Source organism: Myzus persicae, unplaced genomic scaffold (assembly GCF_001856785.1).
Source record: "Myzus persicae strain clone G006 unplaced genomic scaffold, MPER_G0061.0, whole genome shotgun sequence".
Lineage (NCBI taxonomy): Eukaryota > Metazoa > Arthropoda > Insecta > Hemiptera > Aphididae > Myzus > Myzus persicae.
In genome coordinates, this window is record NW_019102121.1 from 27,040 (window position 1) to 48,265 (window position 21,226).

At 28.3% G+C, this 21,226-nt stretch overlaps 3 protein-coding genes across 3 annotated transcripts; 2 read left to right on the forward strand and 1 right to left on the reverse strand.

The window, feature by feature from the left end:
• The first annotated feature begins 205 nt into the window (after window positions 1-205).
• On the forward strand, window positions 206-2,122 carry LOC111031345 (protoporphyrinogen oxidase). The gene has a single exon (XM_022311250.1). It carries the CDS (start codon window positions 414-416, stop codon window positions 1,875-1,877), a length of 1,464 nt encoding a protein of 487 aa, XP_022166942.1. The 5' UTR covers window positions 206-413; the 3' UTR covers window positions 1,878-2,122.
• A 4,371-nt stretch (window positions 2,123-6,493) lies between these two features.
• LOC111031326 (zinc finger MYM-type protein 1-like) lies at window positions 6,494-10,079 on the reverse strand. Its single transcript, XM_022311215.1, has 5 exons — window positions 10,004-10,079; window positions 9,468-9,539; window positions 9,244-9,315; window positions 7,869-9,126; window positions 6,494-7,769 (listed from the first exon to the last, which is right to left on the reverse strand). Exons 1-5 carry the CDS (start codon window positions 10,077-10,079, stop codon window positions 6,872-6,874), a joined length of 2,376 nt encoding a protein of 791 aa, XP_022166907.1. The 3' UTR covers window positions 6,494-6,871.
• Window positions 10,080-13,181: 3,102 nt separating this feature from the next.
• LOC111031336 lies at window positions 13,182-20,415 on the forward strand. Its single transcript, XM_022311226.1, has 2 exons — window positions 13,182-13,335; window positions 19,437-20,415. The coding sequence occupies exons 1-2, from the start codon at window positions 13,276-13,278 to the stop codon at window positions 20,181-20,183; spliced, it is 807 nt and encodes a 268-aa protein (XP_022166918.1). The 5' UTR covers window positions 13,182-13,275; the 3' UTR covers window positions 20,184-20,415.
• The last annotated feature ends 811 nt before the right edge of the window (window positions 20,416-21,226 follow it).

The window sequence follows — 21,226 nt, forward strand, 5'->3', positions numbered from 1 at the left end:
AAATGAACGACCAATAGGCAATGGCTAATAATTACTAAATAATAATTCTAGCATAATCGAAACGAAATTATAATTTATAATAATTTATACACAATCATATGCGATAGAGTGATAATAAATACACAACTGTTATCATGTTATCACGTTATTAAAAAAAAAATATTGTTATCTAGTTATAATGTAAAAAACCTACATTTTTGATTAATAAATGTAAATAGCAATATTAAAACACACATAAGATGCATTTAAAAATTAATAACATTGTTTTTAAATTTCTATTTTGATGTCAACATAATAGATCTCAAAAATCATATTAATTTTATATTTTGTTTGCTCATACTATTATTTCTATGTACCTGCTGGTACTAATATTGTAATTGGTATTTATTTTTAAGTAAATCATAATTTTAATCATGACCATAGCCATTTTAGGTGGTGGACTCGCTGGTCTAAGTGCTGCATATTACCTGAAACGAGAAGGAGGAATTGAAAAAAACCAATCAATACAAATTATTGAAGCCAGCAATCAAACGGGTGGCTGGATCCAGTCTTGGAAAGACGAAAACACCAATGTTATTAGTGAGCTTGGTCCGCGAACAATTAGAGGTCGCGGAAAATCAGCCAACAATACTTACAGCTTAATAAAAGATTTAGGTATTGAGGATCTAGTGCGCAATGTAGGTATTGATGCTTCTGCTAGATACATATTCGCAAATGGAAATATACATCAATTACCTATGAGTGTCTGGAAAGCTCTGTTCACAGTAAATCAACCATTCACTAAACCATGGATTTATTATGTCTTACGTGAGTGTTTGTCATTAAATAATAGCAAAGCTAAATTACCAGATGTTCAAAATGATGATGAAAGTGCTTACAACTTTTTTTGTCGTACATACGGACAAGAATTTGCTGACTACTTAATTTCACCTTTATTGTGTGGAGTATGTGGTGGAAATGCTAAGCAAATGAGTGTTAAGTTTATGTTTGGTGCCTTATATGAAGCAGAGCGTAAACATGGAACAGTTGGACTAGGGTTATTAAAAGAACAGATAAGTTCCATTTGGAATCGTGAGAAAGTAAAAGATACAAAGGGAACCAATATTGTTAAACCTCCGCCATCAGTTTATTATTTAGATGGAGGCCTACAACGTTTAATCCATGCTTTAGATATTGATAATGAGTCTCAAGGAATTCATACAAATCTAAACACTCAGTGTACAGAGATACATTTTCACGAAAACGGAAATGGTGCCAGAATTGAGCTTTCGAATGGCAAACAGTTGGAATGTTCACATGTTATTAGTGCATTACCTGCACATAAATTAGCTTCACTCTTTCATGTTAAATCTCAACATTCAACATTTATACAGCTATTAACATCTATACCCATGGTATCTATAGCAACAGTTAATTTAACATATGATGATCCTAAAGTGATGGGTCCTTACAAAGGTTTTGGAGTTCTTTCTTCGCCACTTGAAAAATTGTCTCTTTTGGGTATAATATTTAATAATTATATTTATGGACATAGCGATCGTGTTGATCTTACAGTCATGATGGGTGGGTATGGATTTGAAGAACATTTTGTCAAAAACTCTAAATGTTTGTCTGAAGAAAAACTTGCTGACACAGCTGTAGGTCATGTCAAACGTGTGCTTGATATTCAATCAAAACCTAATACATATAGCACACAAATATTAAATGATTGCATTCCACAATATACAGTTGGACATTATGAACGTGTAACAAAAATTCAAGAATATATTAATGTTAGGCGTTTACCGTTGACATTAGTTGGTTCTTCATATGCTGGAATTAGTGTTAATGATGTTATATTTGCGTCAATGACTGCAATGCGAAAATTATGTAAATAACAAATTGAAGATGTATTCTTAAATGATTCTAGAAATGTATTACTTGGAGATAATATTTTATTACTGTTTTTGTTTTAATTTACAGATAATTATTTATTTCATTTGAGACAGTTGTTAATTATTTTTTTCAGTATTAAATCTTAATCCTAATTTAGTTATTATGGTTATATAACTCATTAACTACTTAACAATACAATTTCAGGAAATCCATGACAGCAAATATTTTGTGATATAAATTAATTTATCATTATTTTAATAAATTGTTATCCAATAATTTGTTTATATTTTCTGGGTGTCTAACATTGGCCAAGGACTTATGTATATTTTTAAAAGATTAGCTTATGATACAGTCAGTGTTGGGTAGAAATGCAAATTACAAATTACTTAAAAGTAATTTCTATGGAATAACATGTTTTTTCCCCCTTATTAAAATGAGTTATGAATGTAGAATATATGACAAAACCTAGGGGCTATTATATTCGAGAATCAAAATTACAGAATTAAAAAGTGGGTAACGCTCTTCTGTACAATGAAATTAGGTTTCTAGAGGGTCATTGTAATGGATGTGTTAAATTTGAGTTCATTGACATAAAATCATTGTAGATAAAAATCAATTCTGAGTAAAGACTCAGCTTATAATATTACTCTAGGTCTCTAAGTATATTTTATGATATTAATGTGATTAAAGTATTTTTTTTTACTATTAATCATTAGAACACTAGGTCAAATAAATTTTTGCCAAAAACGTAACATTTGAAAATGTCATTGTGTATATTAGGTATAATAATATATTCTGAAAGTTTCAAGTACTCGCGAATAATATTTTTAAGTTATAACAAAATAACTAAAATTGTTATTGCTGGTTTTAATAAGAAATTCAACCAAATTTTGAACTTGATAAGTCTATAACAAATAATCATTTTAATATATTTTATTTATGAAAATCTTTGTTTAAAATTTACAATTTAAGCTATAAAAATTGAACATTTTAAAATTGTTTAACTACAAAATAACTTGAACATTAAAGCGATTTTGATAAATTTTATCAAAATTTGAACTTTGAATAATTTAAAAAAAAAATTGTGCCAATGGATCTGTTATATTTGTTAACTGCTATTATAATAACTAATAAAGAATCTTGTATTACGTTTACAAGCTATTTGACCCAACGACTAAAATTAAATTGGTATTTATTTTATAGAATAAAAAACTAAACAATTTTCAAATTTTATAAATAACCCAAAACGAATCAAATGATTTAAAAAATTTAATCATGTATACAAAAAGGTTAAAATAAACATTTGATGACAATTTCAATGAGGTGCCTATGGTCAATAGTTTTTGAATAAAAACAAAATGAGGAAATTTACTAGAATTTGATAATTTACGGGTGAATCCAATGTCTAGTATTAAATGCTATCAAATCTTAAATACATAATACAATGTTTATAAATTTATTCTAACTCGAATTACTTTGCCAATTTTCGTGATTTTGTTGAATTTTGTCAACATTTTAACTTCAGACGCTCATAAAAAATCGTTGTGGATTTACTCTCAATTTTTTTTTAATTTCCACTAACAAAATCTTACGAGAAACGTTGTTTTGTATTTTTAAAATTTTTGAACAAGTAAAAATGTTTACGTACCTACAATAATTTTTTAAAAAAACAATTAACTTGACATTTTGTTCTGCCTTTAAAAGTATAAATAGCTCAAAATAAATTGCAATATTTCAAAAATTGTATGATTCACATTCAGTAAAAATGTCATATATCTATATAGTTATTTATTTTTTTTAGTCATGAAAACAAAATCGATTTTTTCGAAAACTTGTCTTGCGTAATTCTCAGTTTTTCCTTAGTTTTTTGTAGGTTTATTCTGAGGCTTTTGAAAACTATAGGGAATTTTTTACTTTTGACTCCCCAAAGTATAATACCTAACAAGATTTAATTTCTTACCAGAAAAGAATAAAATAGATGCTGTTAATTGTTAAAGAAAGTCAAAGTATTTTTACTGTCCTAAAAGGTGAGTAAAGGTGCAAACCAACCACATCATTGTAAAAGGTGTACATTACTCTAAGAATTTAAATTAAATAACATTTGTTTACGATTAAGTCTACTTTTTGAACGAAAAAATAACGAAACGTGATAGGCGTCTGGTTTATACGAATGGAATTTTTACTCAAAACCAGTAGGTATTTGACAAAATTGATTTTGCTTTTTTGGTGTAACTCAAAAACAAATGACTTTAAATACTAGGTTTCCTCATAAGTTGTCCATAATCAGATTTAAAAAAATATTGAAAATACATTGTGAACAATTTCAAATTATTTTGTAATTAATTATTCATAAAAACTTTACTTTTCATATCGTAGATTTAAAAATTTAATACAAGGTATTCCTTCCTGGCTTCCTCATAAGTTTTTCTATCAGTAACAAAAAAAAAGTTAAGGGAAAAGTTATATTCATTTTTATAGATTCTATATAGAATAATTTATTAGCGTTTGAAATTGAAATTGCCAATTGGTATGAATTTGAATAGGTATTCATGCGCGTAAAATATCGATTTATCATATACCTATATACGATATACCCAACGATTTCCGTAGACTAACTTTCACCAAATGTGTATGTGATCAATTTCTTCCATGGTACTAATACAAGTAATTTTTAAAAAAATTTTTGAAACTCTTTTTAAGTTTTTATAGACAATTGCAATTTTCAAAATTGTTAAGTTTTTTCTTGTAAGGTTGTTAATGTCGATAAAAAATGTCAGTGTCAAAAACTTGAAAAAAGAATACAACGTTAATCATAAATTGTTATCATAACTATTTTAAGATATTAAGGTCTAAGGATGGTACATGTTGTCATAGAGGTAGGTATGCATGATTTTTTTTATAATCATTTCAATTTTCAATTTCGACAACATTTATGAATATCACGAAAATGTTTACAAATAACTGAGTAGGTAGGTAGTTAAAATTTTATGAAATGTTCAACTTTTAAAGCTTAGGATTAAAAGTAATGAATTTTTACAGAAATATTTCTATGTACCTATTGAATTTCTATATATTATTTTTTATTGAATTAATTGCATACATATTTAAGACAATTACATATAACATATATATTTGGTATATAGATATGTACCTATGTCATATTATGTAATAGGTATCACACCAGGTTAGGTTTTTTACTATGCGTCTATGCTTACCACTGAAACATTTATCATGTTTAAAAGCTAAAGTTTCTTTTGGTGAGCAATAATTATGAAAGAACAAACCCGTCTCGTCTATATTCAAAATATCATTTGGATCGAATTGTTCAATAGGTAAAATATTTTAATAATTTTAGGACAGTCCTCTTCCAGAATATCAGCACTCTTGTCAGTCATCAAGCATGACTTTTAAAACACAAACTGTTATGCCTTGATTTAAATTTATCTAACCATTCAGGAGTAGCTCAACAATCTTCAAACAAAAGTTTCTGAGCCAAATTAATTACTTTTTCTCTGATTAACTTCTCGATTTTTTTATAATATAATTTCGTATACCCACCTATAAAGTTACATATTAAGTCCATTTAAGAACGAGTTTTATCAACATCTTAATCAATCCACGTTTTCATTCTTCCATATTTCTGTGTTCCCCGAGGAGATTATTTGATCATACTTGCTTAATTTTTTTTTCATCAATTTTTTAATATGGCTGAAAAATAACTTTCCTAATTACCATGTCTTCCGGAAACACCTTCTTTTTTACACCTTTACCGATTTCAAAAATTTCAAATTCGTTGACAATCAATAAACATTTCACAATCTTTGCATTCAAAAACCAAGAAAACAGTCTAGCCTCTCTCCGAGTACTTATGTTTAACATATAAATCAAAAAATATAGGTAGTGAGGTAGCAAAAAAATACTTCGTTAAATTATTTAAATGGAACTTTATATAAAAATAATTTTTCTAACAATTTACAATTATTATTGATCTGAATTTGTAATAAGAACTAATGCCTAATAAATTATATAAATTTGGTTTTTTTCTGTTTACACCCATGTCAATATTTGAACTGCTGTAGTAAATTATAAACCAGCTTAATATTTTCTTCTTCATTCCTAACCTTATCTACATTAACATGTCATAACATTGTATTTTAGAAACATTAGTTATTTTTAATTAATTATTTAATATTCGATCCCTTATTACACAGTATAACATAGAATATAAATATGTTTGTTATCGAATGCTTTATATGGAGATAAGTTTACACATAATTATTAATTAACAATAAATGTTTTGGTTTCTAAAAACTAATTCGTTCAATGGATGTTTGTTTTGAAGAAGTTTCACTGTATAATTAGGCCGATTGGTATAAGTCGTATCACTCGTATAGCATAGGTATGTGTACTAGTGTACTAGCCACTAGGTAATAATAATAATTGGGCATATTAAAAAGTACTATAAAAAACCTATCCTTGTTTAACTGATTTTCTCAGAATCTAAAACAATAGTAACACATAAATATTATGTTAAGCTATTAATGTACTTTTTGTAAGTATTTCGGAATATTTTCGGTAATTTTTTGTAGATATACAATAGAACCTATAGTATACAGTGCCGCAACTAGGTTTTATAGGGCCCTGATGCTAAAAACTTTATGGGGCCCCTGTACTTGCATTATACAGTATAATGAAAAAAAGTCAGTGCACAGATAACCTTTGGCAGATCCCTAATACTAGACAAAATGTATGGCCCTAAATTTTTAAAACTTTTAAAGCTCTATACTGCTTGACAAGCAGTATAGTAATGTGGCTATATTAAGTTCATCATATTTTTAAACACATCTCCAACAATACATCAGTTATCAGTAGTCAAATAGTCAAATAATTAATAAAAAGTAATTCATTTATTAAACAATATTATATTCAAATTTAAATAACAAAAAATAAACAATCAATAGGTACTATTATAATTTATAGGTATTATACAAAGATTTTACTTTAAAAAGTTTTTTTTTCTTGACTTCAAATTAGCAAAGTCATTTATCAATTTTTCAATATCTAGTTCTTTTGTCCTTGATTTTTCTATGTTAAGTATACTTATGCCAGTTAATCTATCTTGCGAAATAGAATTCCGAAGATAATTTTTTAGGAGTTTTAATTTGGAAAATGACCTTTCGGCCGTAGCTACAGTAACTGGGAGACTTAAATATATAATACAAGCTGTGAGAATTTCACTGTAAAGAGATGAAAGATCATATTCAATTATAAAAGATGTCAATTCTTGAATAGTTTGAATTTTTGTATTTTTAATAAATTCTTTTAATGAAATTAGTTGTCTTATTAAATCTGATGTCACATCGTTATTGTAAAATGATATGAAATCATAACAAGATTTAACTATTTCTGACTCTTTCATAGTAACTATATTTTGTGGAAGTAAAAATTCAAAATTTCTTGAAACGGAATGAAGTCCTTTAAATCGATCACGTAACTGAAATAAAGCTGTATCAATGAGAGGATAAAAAATTGCTATACGAAATTTTTCTTCAGGCACATCTAATCGTTTATCTCCTTGAATTTCTCCACAGTATTGTTTTGAATATATTTTACGGGTTGTAGGTTTTGTTATAGATATACCCCATTTATGGCATAATCCAGTAGCTGATACAACAAGTTCATCATAACCATCTCTCATTTTTTCAATTGACAAAATTGTTCCTTGCAATAAATCACATGCCTTGTGAAGATTGGTTTGTGGTGATTGTAATACCTTTGATACAATTGATAAAGGTTTTAAAATATTTTCCCATATGGTCATTAACATAACAAATTCAAATGATTCCATTTTTTTTTTCAGTGATTTGGCTCTATTTTTTTCATCAGTTTTGTCACTTGTTAATAATATATTAGTTAACGATTTTAAAACATTTATAAAATTAAATTTTAGTGAATGCACCGCGTTGTGTCTTGCTTCCCATCGAGTGGCACACACTTTTTTTAATACTTTATTTCTTATTTGATCTGCGGTCTTCTCACCAAAAGCCAATGATGTCCATCTAGGTGCACTCTTGCTAAAGAACAGAAATATATCTTGTACAATATCAAAGAATAAAGCTACTTTTTGAGAGCTTTTAGCAATATCAGAAATAACCAAATTGAGGTTATGAGCTGTGCAATGAATGTAGGAAGCACTTGGTACAATATCTGAAATCCTTTTTTGGACACCAGTATATGCACCACTCATAACTGATGCCCCATCATACCCTTGACCTCTACATCTTTTTATGTCCAATTTACAATTGTTCAATATTTCATAAATTAAATTAACGTGATCTTCAGCACCATGCTTGATTAATGGATAAAATCCCAAAAAAGATTCCATTATTTTAAAAGATTTTTCTTCATAATCAACTATAACATATCTTATAATTAAACTAACCTGGTCTACTTTTGTGATATCTTGGGTTGAGTCCATTATTATAGTAAAGCATTGAGTATTTCGAATCTCGTCACAGATTATTTTTTTAACATTTGATGCCAAAAGTTCTATGAGCTCATTCTGTATTTTCCAACTAAGATATTTTATTTTCATCTCTTCATTGTAAAGTAACTTGTTCAATACAGGATCATATTCAGCAATAAGTTTAACGGTGCGTAGAAAATTTCCTTCTGAATCAGTATTTTTTTTCCCTTCATTTCCTCTTAATGCACAGTTTCCAGCAGTAAGACTTAGAATAATTTTTATTAATCTGGTCAAAACATCTTTCCAAAATTGAGCTTCAATCGATATTTGTTTTTCTACATTTTTTTCAATTGTTTCATTTTTAATCCAAAGTAATCGTATTTGAACAGCTTCTAAGTGTTGATGGGATTTTTCATGTTTCATTATTTTAGTACTCAAATTTTGCCAGTCACATATACCATGAATCCAGTTATACTTGAAATTTGCGTTTAATCTGTTGGCAAAGAGCCAACAAGTTTCACAGTATACCTTACTCATTATAACTGAAAAACATAACCATTGCCTTGGAATTTTCATTCCAGTTATAGTAGTCAAGTGATAATAATCAATTGAAAAAGAACGACCAGAATTTTTCAAACTGACATTTTTCAAAAGATATTTGTTTGTTGGCTTACATGGACCATATGCGATGATTTGTTTCTTTAAGTTAGAATCAGTAATGTTGTCAGAGAATTTACCTCTATCAGTAGGGTATTCTGAATTCAAATCAAGTGTAGTATTTGCCACTAAAAAAACAAAAACAATTGATTAAAATAAACAATAATAAATAAGTTTAATAAAACAAGTCAGTAAAATAAAAATAAATAGGTAACACAATAATAATAAAATCAATTATTAAGTACCATTTATTGCAGATGATTCAGTGTCCAATATAATATCTGATTCAACCCCATGTCCTAGATGGTTATTTTCATCTAAAATAAATTTTAAAAATATTAAGGATTATTTACTGTTATTTGCTTAAATTGTTATATTATAACCAACAATGTTAAGTTAAAAAATGTAAAACTTTTTTGGAAGAAAAAAGAATACACAATAATAATAAAATCAATTAATTATTAAGTACCATTTATTGCAGGTGATTCAGTGTCCAATATAATATCTGATTCAACCCCATGTTCTAGATGGTCATTTTCATCTAGAATACATTTTAAAAACCTTATGGATTATTTACTGTTATTTACTTAAATTGTTATATAAATCAATGTAACATATTATAAATGCTTAGTTAAAAAATGTAAGACTATTGAAAATAAATGTTTGAAAAACATATACCAACTATTCATTATATTTTTTTATAAATTAACATAACATAAAATATAAAAACACAGTATTTTACAATATTTGAGTATTGGTAATGCAATATTTTTTTAATAAGGAGTTATAATATGAATATAGTTAGAAATGCTGCTAGTAGCTACTAAAATTACAATATTCGCAGTAATTTATTGTATTGGTTTACTATATTATATCTAGTTATGTGTATGCTTTGCAATTTGTAATATAATAAAAATAATTAAACTAAAAAAATGAAATATTTCTAATAAAACTTACTTTGTTCAAGTTGATCCGGTTTAAAATAATTTTTAATTTTTTTATTACTTTTTAAAATAATTTCTTTTTGCTCTTTATTTTTCTTCCTTTTAGCCGCACCACTAAGGACTTTTGGTTTCATCATTCTTCACAGAAGTTTAAATAAAACAATAACGATTAACAATAAACTTGACTCAGTTACAAAAGTTAAAAATTAAGTATAACACACAAAAATGATCAAATTCAACGAGTATCACCGCAATATTATCATTAAAGTATTACTAGATTTCTTTATTCCATCGTGCTGAGGTGCTCAATGCTCATGAAGTATTCGAGAATTTATGTAATAATAATAATCATAAAGATAAACGATTAACGAATTACAATTTTAGTAGGCATTAAGTATACCTACTGATTACTGATATTATATCATAATAAATGTGTTGTGTGTCCATGGCCCGAGCGTTTGTTTGTGTGTGTCTATGTTGAGAGTTATAAATAAACCTATTTTTAATTTTCAAATGTGAATTACCATCGTACATGTAAACAAAGATTATCAGTTATCAGTGGTCACAAAATTATCGGATATTTATTCAACATTTGGCGGTTGATTGTGACATTAATCTATTATAGAAATATAGAATGTACATTTTCCATTTTTTTTTTTTTAAATAATAACTTGCTTAATTTTTCGCTTTGATGATGGGCCCCTCACCATAACATAAAACCTGGCCAGGGAATGCATTGCATACCTTGCCTCCCCTATTGTTGCGGCACTGATAGTATAGTATACCGATGTAGACGAATGTGTGTTAAAATCATTTGAATAAGTGGGTATGTACCTATTCGGGATGTGCTCGTAGTTATATGTTAAAACAAATTATTATCATAATACGATGTTGAAAGAGTGGCTATATATGACGTAAGCGTCAAAGGTGTAAAAATTGCATATATTATTGCTCCAAAATTAGTAGGACCAATATAAAATTATATCAACTTACCCAATATTGTCAAAAGCGCCAATGATACAAAAAAATTGATACAATTTTTACCAACATTCTAAATAATAATTGATATAAATCATTATGGTTGATTTTTTTAATTATTATAATTAATATTTGAAAACATTAATTATCAATATAAAGTTAAATTATAATCATGATGATAAAATAATATGTAGGTAAAAATCTAATAGAACTAAAAAGAAATTACCATAGTAATATTTTTATAGTAAAATTGTCTACTTAAACGGGTCGATTTGTTAGTCCTATATTTTCTGCTTATTTCTTCCATTGTACAATTATTCTCACATGAGATGTCCTTAATTTCAAATTTGAAGAAGAAGAATTCATAAATAAATAAGTATTCACTTTGTAATTTTAGCAAGACACCAATAATTACTAAATTAATATGAAGTATGATTGTATGAACTGAGCAATGGCCAATGAACAACATCAAATTATAATATTCATTATTAGGAATTTCACCTCGAAGGATAGCCTGCAGGATAAGTACTATACAATCTAGAACCAATGTGTATTTCTAAAATGTAACCACTAGCCATTTCTCTTAAATATCTATATTTTTGTTTAAAATGTCTTTATTTGTAATTGATTTTGAAAAATTAATTTTTGGTATACCTTACGCAAAATGCGAAAGCTCATTAAGTCCATACAAAAAATATAATGAAGTTATAAGTTATTACTGACACTCTATCATAATCAGATAATACATTTGACAGGTAAGTATCTGGGATTTTGCACACTACGATTTACTTTTTGATTATCTTGTTTTAGTGCTTATAACTTTTGTTAAAAAATCTACGATAGATGTACCTATACTATATTACAAATTATTATAATTTATTACACGCAGTGCCTGATTTGAAGGGGGCGTGAGGGGACGGAGTCAATCTTCTGTTTAGAAAATATTCATGCTTACCCCTTCTATTTATATCCTTATCAATAAAACATTTAAATATGCAGGGACTCACATTTTTTTACACTTTTGCGCCCCCCCCCCCCCCCCCGCTAATTTTCTCTCAATTTAAGCTCTTATTAAATGGATATAATTAGTATTATTTAGCCAGTTATGATCAACATTGCATATCAATTATAATATAATTCATTTAATATGATTTTAGATTAGCATGGAATAAATCTCAAAATGAATTTATATTATATCTGAATTGCGTTTAAAATTAACATGATTTTCCTATTTTAAAGCATTTTAACTGGTAATTTAGTTGGAATGGGCAATTAGCCCATAATAAATTCCATTAATAGAAATTGTATATAAAATTATACTTGTAATTATTTTTTCTTTTAATTAACAAGTTTTACTAAATTATATTGAGTATATACCTATTTACTACTTATGACAATATGGCATAAATAAAAATTATAGGTACTGTCTATGTTTTGTCTTTTTCATGTATAATTATCGTAATTTCAAAAGGCTAATTTTAATTATATTATTTGGTAGGGACCAGCTTGTTACAAAGCGAGGAAATATAGTATTTTTTATATTAAATTACTGTTATATCATCAATAAATTATACCCAGTTGATAAGTTGATAAAGATGTTTCATTAATTTTTATTCCAAAATAAATACGATTTAGATTTTAATGTAATTTGGTTAACAGAAATTTTAATTCTAGTCTCTAGGTGCCTATATATATGTGTGTTTTAATATTTAATACATAATATAAAATTAAATTTTAGGTTGATGTTTTATTATTTTGTCTTAAAATAATTCATTATTTAATGCGGTCAGCAGAATGCAGATACAAAATTTAATTTTAATAATGGGTAGGTATTAGCATTGATTGGTTTTTCTAGAATTAGTAGAATTTTAATTTATACTAATGAACATGTGAATAAAATGTGATATTTATTTAATCGTTGTATACCTAGGTACCTACTTACCTTGTTTTTATTATGTGAATACTGACAAAAAGTGCACAGTTTTTAAAAATATACTTTTCTAGAATATAAATTTATTTAGTTATTTGTATAATTGTGGTTACCAGATGGCATTCTGTATTTTCTATTAAAAAAACATGGGTAATTATCGGTGTATAACAAATGCCTAAAGTAATGCATTGGGTATGTCAATATATGAACTATTATTCTAATATATTAAAAAAAAAAAAAAAACAATGAAAAAATAAGAACGTGCACATATTTTTTGGAACATTTATTTTCATGCAATTATCTTCATGTATGAGGAACACATATAAAAGTATGTGTTGTTGATGAAACGAAAATATTGTGTCAAGAGTTTTTGTTTTAGTGAGTAAACATATAATATATTTCAAACGTTCACCTGACTTGTCAAAATGAAATTTAACACATCAATTTTTATATGTTTATTTTTTTCTGCTATAATTGCCATTAAGGTAAATATTAATACGTTGACATTGTTTATATAAAAATATAGATTTAAATATAATACGTCTAGTAGGTATATATTGTACCTACAGTGCATTATCTACATATAATATTTTATTCGTCTGTAAGTAATATGGACCATTAAAATTAAAATAGGCACTTTAAATATAAAGATGCCTATAGGTTCAAGTAGGCTGAGAGTAATATACCATATTATACTAGGTACTTACTACTTAATGTACCTACGTTATCCGTTTATATTAATTTGACATAAAATTATATCATAGGTGCCTAATTTATTTATACATACAAAAAAAAATGTTTTTAGATTTTAGAATATTTAGGTTAATTTTATAATACATAATGATATCTGTACATTTTACATAGGTTAATTACGTATAATCTATATAGGTAAATCGTATATACCTATCGTAAACGTTACTGTGAATGTTCGCAGTTGGTAAATGCAGACAGTCACTGATAAATGTCATTGTACATCAAAATCAATAATGAATGTTGCAGTGCTATATACCTATAGGCGCAACTAGACCTCTAAAATTTGGATAAGAAGTAACAACCCAAGTAAAACCCCATACCTCTTATTACTAAAAATATCATAATCTTACAAGTTACAAATCTACAATAACCAATAATTGAAAACTTTTAACCACGCTTTCAACTTTGTATACACATTTTAACACGCTTCTTATTAGGTAATGATAACAACAAAATAAAAACAATAGGTACTCTCTTTATTAATTTATTAAGATTTAACCGATACCTAAAACATTAATATAAAATTTATAGGGGGCTATAAATAATAAACAGTCACCACGGCTTAAATCTATTTAGTGCTTTTTGATGTGACCTATTGCCTAAAAATAGTTTGTAACTCTTAAGCAATCATTTATTCGTAATGTGTATCTTAATGTTAACCGTCTATCAATTATAGGATGTGTAATAATTTTTAACGAATTAATATTATAACTTTAACTCATAATTATGATCAAAGTACCTAGTTTTAATATTTTTTCAGTAAGTATTTCATAATTTAAAAACATAAAATTGATGGTATTTCAATATAGTAATAACAGTTAAACCTCAAAAACCAAGGGGTGCTGAATAAGAACTTATTAAAGTTGTGAAGACCATTTTGCAATCCCTTGTTGGGTCAATGGTGTATTGATTACACTTTTACTGTTTGTAAGAATTCACATATCACTACCTAGTGATGTCGTCATGACGTCATATACTCATGTCGACATTTATATGTTCAGAATTTCTTTTCTTCAAACGTGCTTTCAGGGATAATGGGAAAGTCACAATAATAATAAGTGGTGGCCGGTGGACAAGGGTATAGACGATGCAAATATACAAAAACAAAATAAAGTGCACCACAAAAGTGCAAGAGTAGAACTGAATTTCTGTCAGTGTCAGTGCCATGTTTGTTTTTTATTACATTATTTTCCCCATTTTTTTTTTTAAATAATTGTTTTTATTAAATAAAATAAAGTAAGAATAAAAATAAATCCAACAATAATAGTTGAATGATTAAATTAAACATATTTTAGGAACATATTTTACGTATTATTATTTATAGTCTCTATTATATTATGTGCCTATAAAGTATAAGTATATGTCAACATTAGCTAAAACTGTATTGTGTATTAATGTATGCCAACATTGACCAAAATCATCATATAAATTCACTAATACCTACCTACAAGAACACAATTTTTAATTTGTCAACATTTGATAATTTGAAATGTACCTAATCTACATAATATAGTGTGCGTAGAATGTGTAGTAAACATTCACTGGATGACTGTTAGCATTTACCGACATTCACGGTAACGTATGTAAAAATATTTAGATATAAATAAATCACAAAATACTTAGAAATTCAAAATTGGTCATCAAATGTTGGACTTTTGAATAAACACCTACTAAATATATTTTATAGTACTATCAAAGTTAGGTACCTTCCTAATTTATAAATTAATTAAAAGTTTACTAAAAAGTAAACGAGGACAATTTTTTGTTTTATTCATCACTTTACAATGTGGTCCTCTTTTTATAGTGATTTAATAAAAAATGAGTTATTAATGATAATTTAAAATACTATTGATGATTCTAATTTTTTGGCTGTAGTATTTTTTATTAAATTTTTATATTATAGCTGTGTTTTTTTATAAACAAAATAAACAACGCGTAGTATTATTTAAGTTTTACTGCACATTTAAGTATATAAGTATTATGTTTAAAGTTGCAATATATTATAAATGTATAATTTTACTTAGGTAGGTATATAACTATATAAGTATATTGGTTAAAAGTAATATCCTTCAATTTAGTGTACCACAGTATCTATATCGATACCTATGACTACAATACTGCATATATATAGCTATATACTTACTCCAGTAATTGTCCCGTAAAACTGAAGATGATAAAGTTCTGTATACCAGCGGTTCCCAAACTTTTACGACCACGGCACCCTTAAAAAATTGTGTGTGTTTCGCGGAACCCTAATGTCTATTCCAACTCAACTACAATTTTTCTAAATAAAAAAAGGAAAATCAATTCTCTAAACTCTCAAGTCTAAATAATATTTTAATGATACTGTTAATGACTTTTCATTATTAAACTTAGTTTAAAAAAAAATTTTCAATCAAAAATATTTTTAATAACAAACATTAAATAAACATAATTTTCTCAATATGCATCTGGAGGAACCCTTGACATAGTCCCGCGGAACACACTTTGGGAAACGCTGCTGTATACTATACTTTATTATGTTTATTTGTGTCTTTAAGATATTATAATTTATTAAGTAGGTAGATTAGGTAATGAGGAGTCATCGAGAACGGTAAAGCGGGAGTCACCTCCACACTTTTTTAAAATTGTCTTAGCCTCTATATACACAGGCGTAATGTGGGGTAAATTCTTGAGGGGGGGGGGGGTCTGAGGTTAAACTATAAATCTGTAAGGTAAAAAACACTATTACCCATTCGGTTAAATATATGAAGGGACAGGGTCTCCTTTGACACTCCCCCCCCTCAGATTACGACTATGATATTATAATGAATTTTCCTGTAACTAAACTGTTTCTGATTACATCAATATTATATTTTATTATTCTATGTGGTTAAAATTGAAAATAACTTGTTAAGAGGGTGGTAATCGTATACCCGTATTAAAAATAACAGAGTAAAAGGATTATTATGAACCTGCAATTTGCTAAATTATGCGTTAGTTAGACTGAGAAAACATAAATTACGACGTCATCCTACATAGGTTTCCACCCAATCCCCCCCCAGCCAAAATAATTCTATCTTTAAGGATTATCCTATCTTTATAGGTATATATAAGTCTAATGAAAATTCCTATACACAAGTATAATGTATAAGCTGCTGTACCTATTAGAATCCTATGATTAACGCTGTAAAATTAAGTGGACAAAAGCCGAAACCTACCAAACCAACATAGGTGAAACTTGTGTTTAAAATTTTGGGTAGGGGAGGATTGTAGCTCAGGTCTATACTGGATACTCTTAAGATGCTTTTACATTATGACAAAACCCCTAAAAAATGTCCCATATATTATGATCTACTATGGTAATGAGTAATGACACAGTTCATTATGGAGGTTAAATTAATTTTAGTCTTTAGACAAAAAAAAATACATTTAAAAAGTCATGTGTATAAAATATAATATTATACTCTAAAAGTTTCAAATAAGTAATAACAAATAATACTTTTAAATGACAACAAAATAAGTTAAAACAGTGTAATTTCCTCCAAATTTGTACATTAAATACCTATAAAATAAAACTGTGTTTACCTATATAGTTTTAATATTTTTGGATACAAAATAACCAACTTGTGTGCAACTTTATTTAAAAATAGTGAGTATTTAATACTTAATACTTTTTCGAGTAATAGTGTATAGGATTGTATGAATTGTGACAATCTCGTCCATGTATATTTGATATCGGTATCTTATCAACAAATGGACGTAATAAATGTAGTACATACTATAATATAATATAACAAATGTCAAATAATATAATCTATTTGCAGGTATTAATTTTAGCAAGTCGTTTACTTTCGTAACTAATACTGAACTTGCGTTTTTTTCTAACGGTGATTACAGGTCTACATTATACAAAAAATAAAATGTATAGAAAGTTAAAGGGGCGAACGTCTGGTTCTTTATAATAATTTTAAGTACAATTTTAGATCAACTAATAAAAAAGACAATTCTAATCGTTGGATATGTGTAATACAAGAATGGCGTCAGTCGCAATTATTAATAAACTTTACTGTGAAGAGAACAGCGGATTTGTGCATATGATCGTGACAGCATACCAAGTTGCTTATAAACTTATGTTGAATTGTTGAAAAAAATGCAGAGTCAAAGTATCAAAAAACATCTTGAGACACCCGAGTAACGAAACTTATGCATTATTTATGGCTAAACTCGAGTCAAAAGAAGTATGTAATAAAGACCCAAAACGAGAAAACAGCTTGTGTAGATGGTATATTCAACGAACCAAATCAAAAATTTTGGGCTCTTGATGGTGATATGGATCACAGCACTATTTAATAACAGCTTCAAGTAACGGGAAATACCTAAAAAATGGACTGAAGCACAGGTTACAACGTTGCTGAAACTAGGCAAAGATCCGGCAGAGGCAAATAGTTACCGGCCAATTTCACTTTTAGCTACCTGTACAAACTTTTTGAGAGACTTGTCATGAACAGAATGACAAATCTCATCGAGAACAGGTTTATCCATAAACAAGCTAGTTTTAGAGCAATTATCGTGCACTAGTTAAATTCTGAATATCACGCAGTTTATCGAGGTTGGGTTTGAAAAGTGGAAATAACTTTAGCAGTTTTCATTGATCTCACGGCCAAATATGATGCGTTGAACCATGTGATACTTAGAAACAAAATCTATGAGATGAAGAAAGGATATGGCATAATAGAAATAAAGAATTATGGACCGCAGGGAATTGACGAATCATATAAAATGATGAAGTAGAGAAAATATCAAATTTTGGCTTGAATAAAGAATCTAAGTGGTTCTCGACCACACGATAGAAGAAGAAGGAGAAGAAGACTATAAAAATGTTCAAAATCGTACACTGATATGAATGATTCATAAACTTCAGCAGTCGGAGAACATAATCATAATGCATATACAAATTGAATATCAATCACCGAATAGTAAATATAGCTTGTAAACAAAAACTTTAGAGGGTCTCTATGCAAGATCAAAAAATAACATTTAAAGAAATCGCTCAAAACGACGTATCGTCATACTTAAAGGTAGTTGATATAAAAAGGTTAAGGAATAATATGTATAAATCTCCAACAAAATGTATTCCTCCTAATAGTTAACTAGTTAACCTATTAGCTATAACATAATATCAAACATAAATCATTTTCAGATAGTGCTTTCTAAAATGTTGAACGTAAAACCGTGAGCGAAAACAATGCAATTATTTTTAGGCAAAAATAGGAAACTATTTCATCATATTTAGTCGAAAAAAAGAATGTAATTTTCGGGCAAATGGATTAAAACCATGAAATACATCCTCAGTTCATGCATTAATATCGTGATATAAGTTACTTTAGTATGATGTATCGTGCATTCGATAACTACCTTCATCTTTCTACACATGCCTGTGTACTGTTAAAAAAAAAAATTAGCATCTATAAGTCCCGCTGCATATTTTATGTTGTATGTAGGTATTAAGATTTTAAGAGCTTATAAGAAAGTACCTGCCCATATAGGTAAAAATGTAGAATTTCTAGGTTTTTAAGTTTAATTATTAAATCATGTTTAGATATTAAATTAGACCATCATACAGTCTGGACTCTGTATTACTAAAATGTAAATGTCATTCCCAGGGTAAACAGTAAGTTGAATTTACGCCATAACAAATGCTTAATACATATATATAATATTCAATTATATAGCTTCACTCATGTAAACTGGTGCAGTATATCGTACCTAATCGTACACTGCTAATGGTCATGTGAATGTATGTAATGTACGTAATCAGTACCTAATTAATAATCCCGTTTATGAATTATAGGCAAATGATATTGAAGATGTCGAAAATTCGATCGAGTATGGCAACACCGATACTCAACCTGAGGTTGAGGAAAATGAACAGGGGGTCGAAGAAGGGACGAACAACCAGCCGCAAGAAATCCAAGAGGCCGCTTTTGAGTTCAAACCTAGCAAACGGCTGCAAGAGATGGAGAATAACATGTCGAATAGCTCTAAAGCATTTGTCGGGGATGGGAAGGTGAAGAAGACCCTGACTGACACATACAAAACAACGATGGCCACAGATGTGGCCAAAGCCGGATTTGATAACGCAAATCACCAGTGGCTGCTGATGCTCGAGGGCCCGGAAGCATCTCGGGTGTTCGGCACATTCGGCAAGAACTTCAACACTATTGTCACGTCCACCGGCGGCGTGGACATGATCAACATGCTGGCCACCACCGTGCACGTGCTGTTAGCCAAGGCCGGTGAGGAGAAGATGAGCTCAAAGCTCAGCGACATCATGTCGATGACGTACTCACTGTTCACGTCTCCCAATATGCCTGAGATTGTTAACAAGACCGGTGGGCTGGTAATCACTGCAGTGAACAAACCCGGTGCTGCGTTGTTCACCAAAACGTACTGGACTGAGGTTAAGAAACTCTTGACCGAGAAGAATCTCAATCAAAAACTGAAGAAGTATTTCGCCAACTTAATGTCCATGATGAAATCTTTAAGGGGAATGATGCATGTCCCCAAACAATTGAAACGTAGACGCACTATCGCGTAGTAATAATATTATATACATCATTCACATGTACAATTATAATAGGTACATATATACATTTACAAACGGTATACTTAACTACATAATATATAATTTATATAATAGTGTGGCATCGTACTTTAACACATAACACCACCACGACCTAATACACGGCATGTCACCCCGTTTGTACTTTGTTATAATAATACAATTACTATTATAATTATTACTACTACTATTATTATATTATAATATATGAAAATATATAATATAAGGTATTATATAATAAATATTTATGTGATATTTTTACGACAGTGGTATCGTTGTATCAAAAGTATACAATATTATACAGTCATATGCAGTTAATATAAATAGCTATATTAAACGCACGTCTCCAAAGGAGTTATGTAAGGTTTTTAACTATTGGTGCCAAAATGCATGGTAGTCATCACCATAGGCGTAAATGTGAATACAAATTGAGGGGGTTAGAAGTATAAACTCACATAATATATTATACTTACTAAGTTAAGTTAGGAAATATTTGAGGGGCCAAGCCCACCTAAGCCCTACCAATTTACGCCTATGATCATAAACAGGCCATATATTATATCTATTATCTACTTATATTTTTCTTATTTTTCATTAACTAATTACATTTAACAAAATAAAAGCAATTTCATAACAAATCGTATATTTATAAAATGAAACGATAATTATCACTTATCAGAAACAAAGTTAAACAGAATTAAAATTAATAATAATTTTTTTAGGACCGTAACGGGGGTAACAAAAGTAAAGTCATTTATTAGGTATCAGGTATTGGAAACCGACCTCTGGTGAACTAAATTTACAAATGTTGAGTGCAAAGAGCAAAGTGTTTCACTCCATCTGACAAATTTATCAAGATCACTCTGGAGAAGTGTACAATATCCTAAGAATTATAATATCTTGTCATCTGCATAAAACAGTAATTGATAAAGCACAGATTTTGCACTATTGACAAAATATAAAAGAGCAAAGGAGAGAAATGACCTAGCTCTTTGGGGGACACCAGAAGTAGCAATAAA

Coding starts and splice junctions, on each gene's coding strand:
- LOC111031345 (XM_022311250.1), top strand. CDS start 414: ATGACCATAGCCATTTTAGGTGGTGGACTCGCTGGTCTAAGTGCTGCA.
- LOC111031326 (XM_022311215.1), bottom strand. CDS start 10,079: ATGATGAAACCAAAAGTCCTTAGTGGTGCGGCTAAAAGGAAGAAAAAT. Junction 9,540..10,003: donor AAAAGAAATTATTTTAAAAA/GTAATAAAAAAA, acceptor AATGTATTCTAG/ATGAAAATGACCATCTAGAA. Junction 9,127..9,243: donor TGAATCATCTGCAATAAATG/GTACTTAATAAT, acceptor TTGTTTTTTTAG/TGGCAAATACTACACTTGAT.
- LOC111031336 (XM_022311226.1), top strand. CDS start 13,276: ATGAAATTTAACACATCAATTTTTATATGTTTATTTTTTTCTGCTATA. Junction 13,336..19,436: donor CTGCTATAATTGCCATTAAG/GTAAATATTAAT, acceptor TATGAATTATAG/GCAAATGATATTGAAGATGT.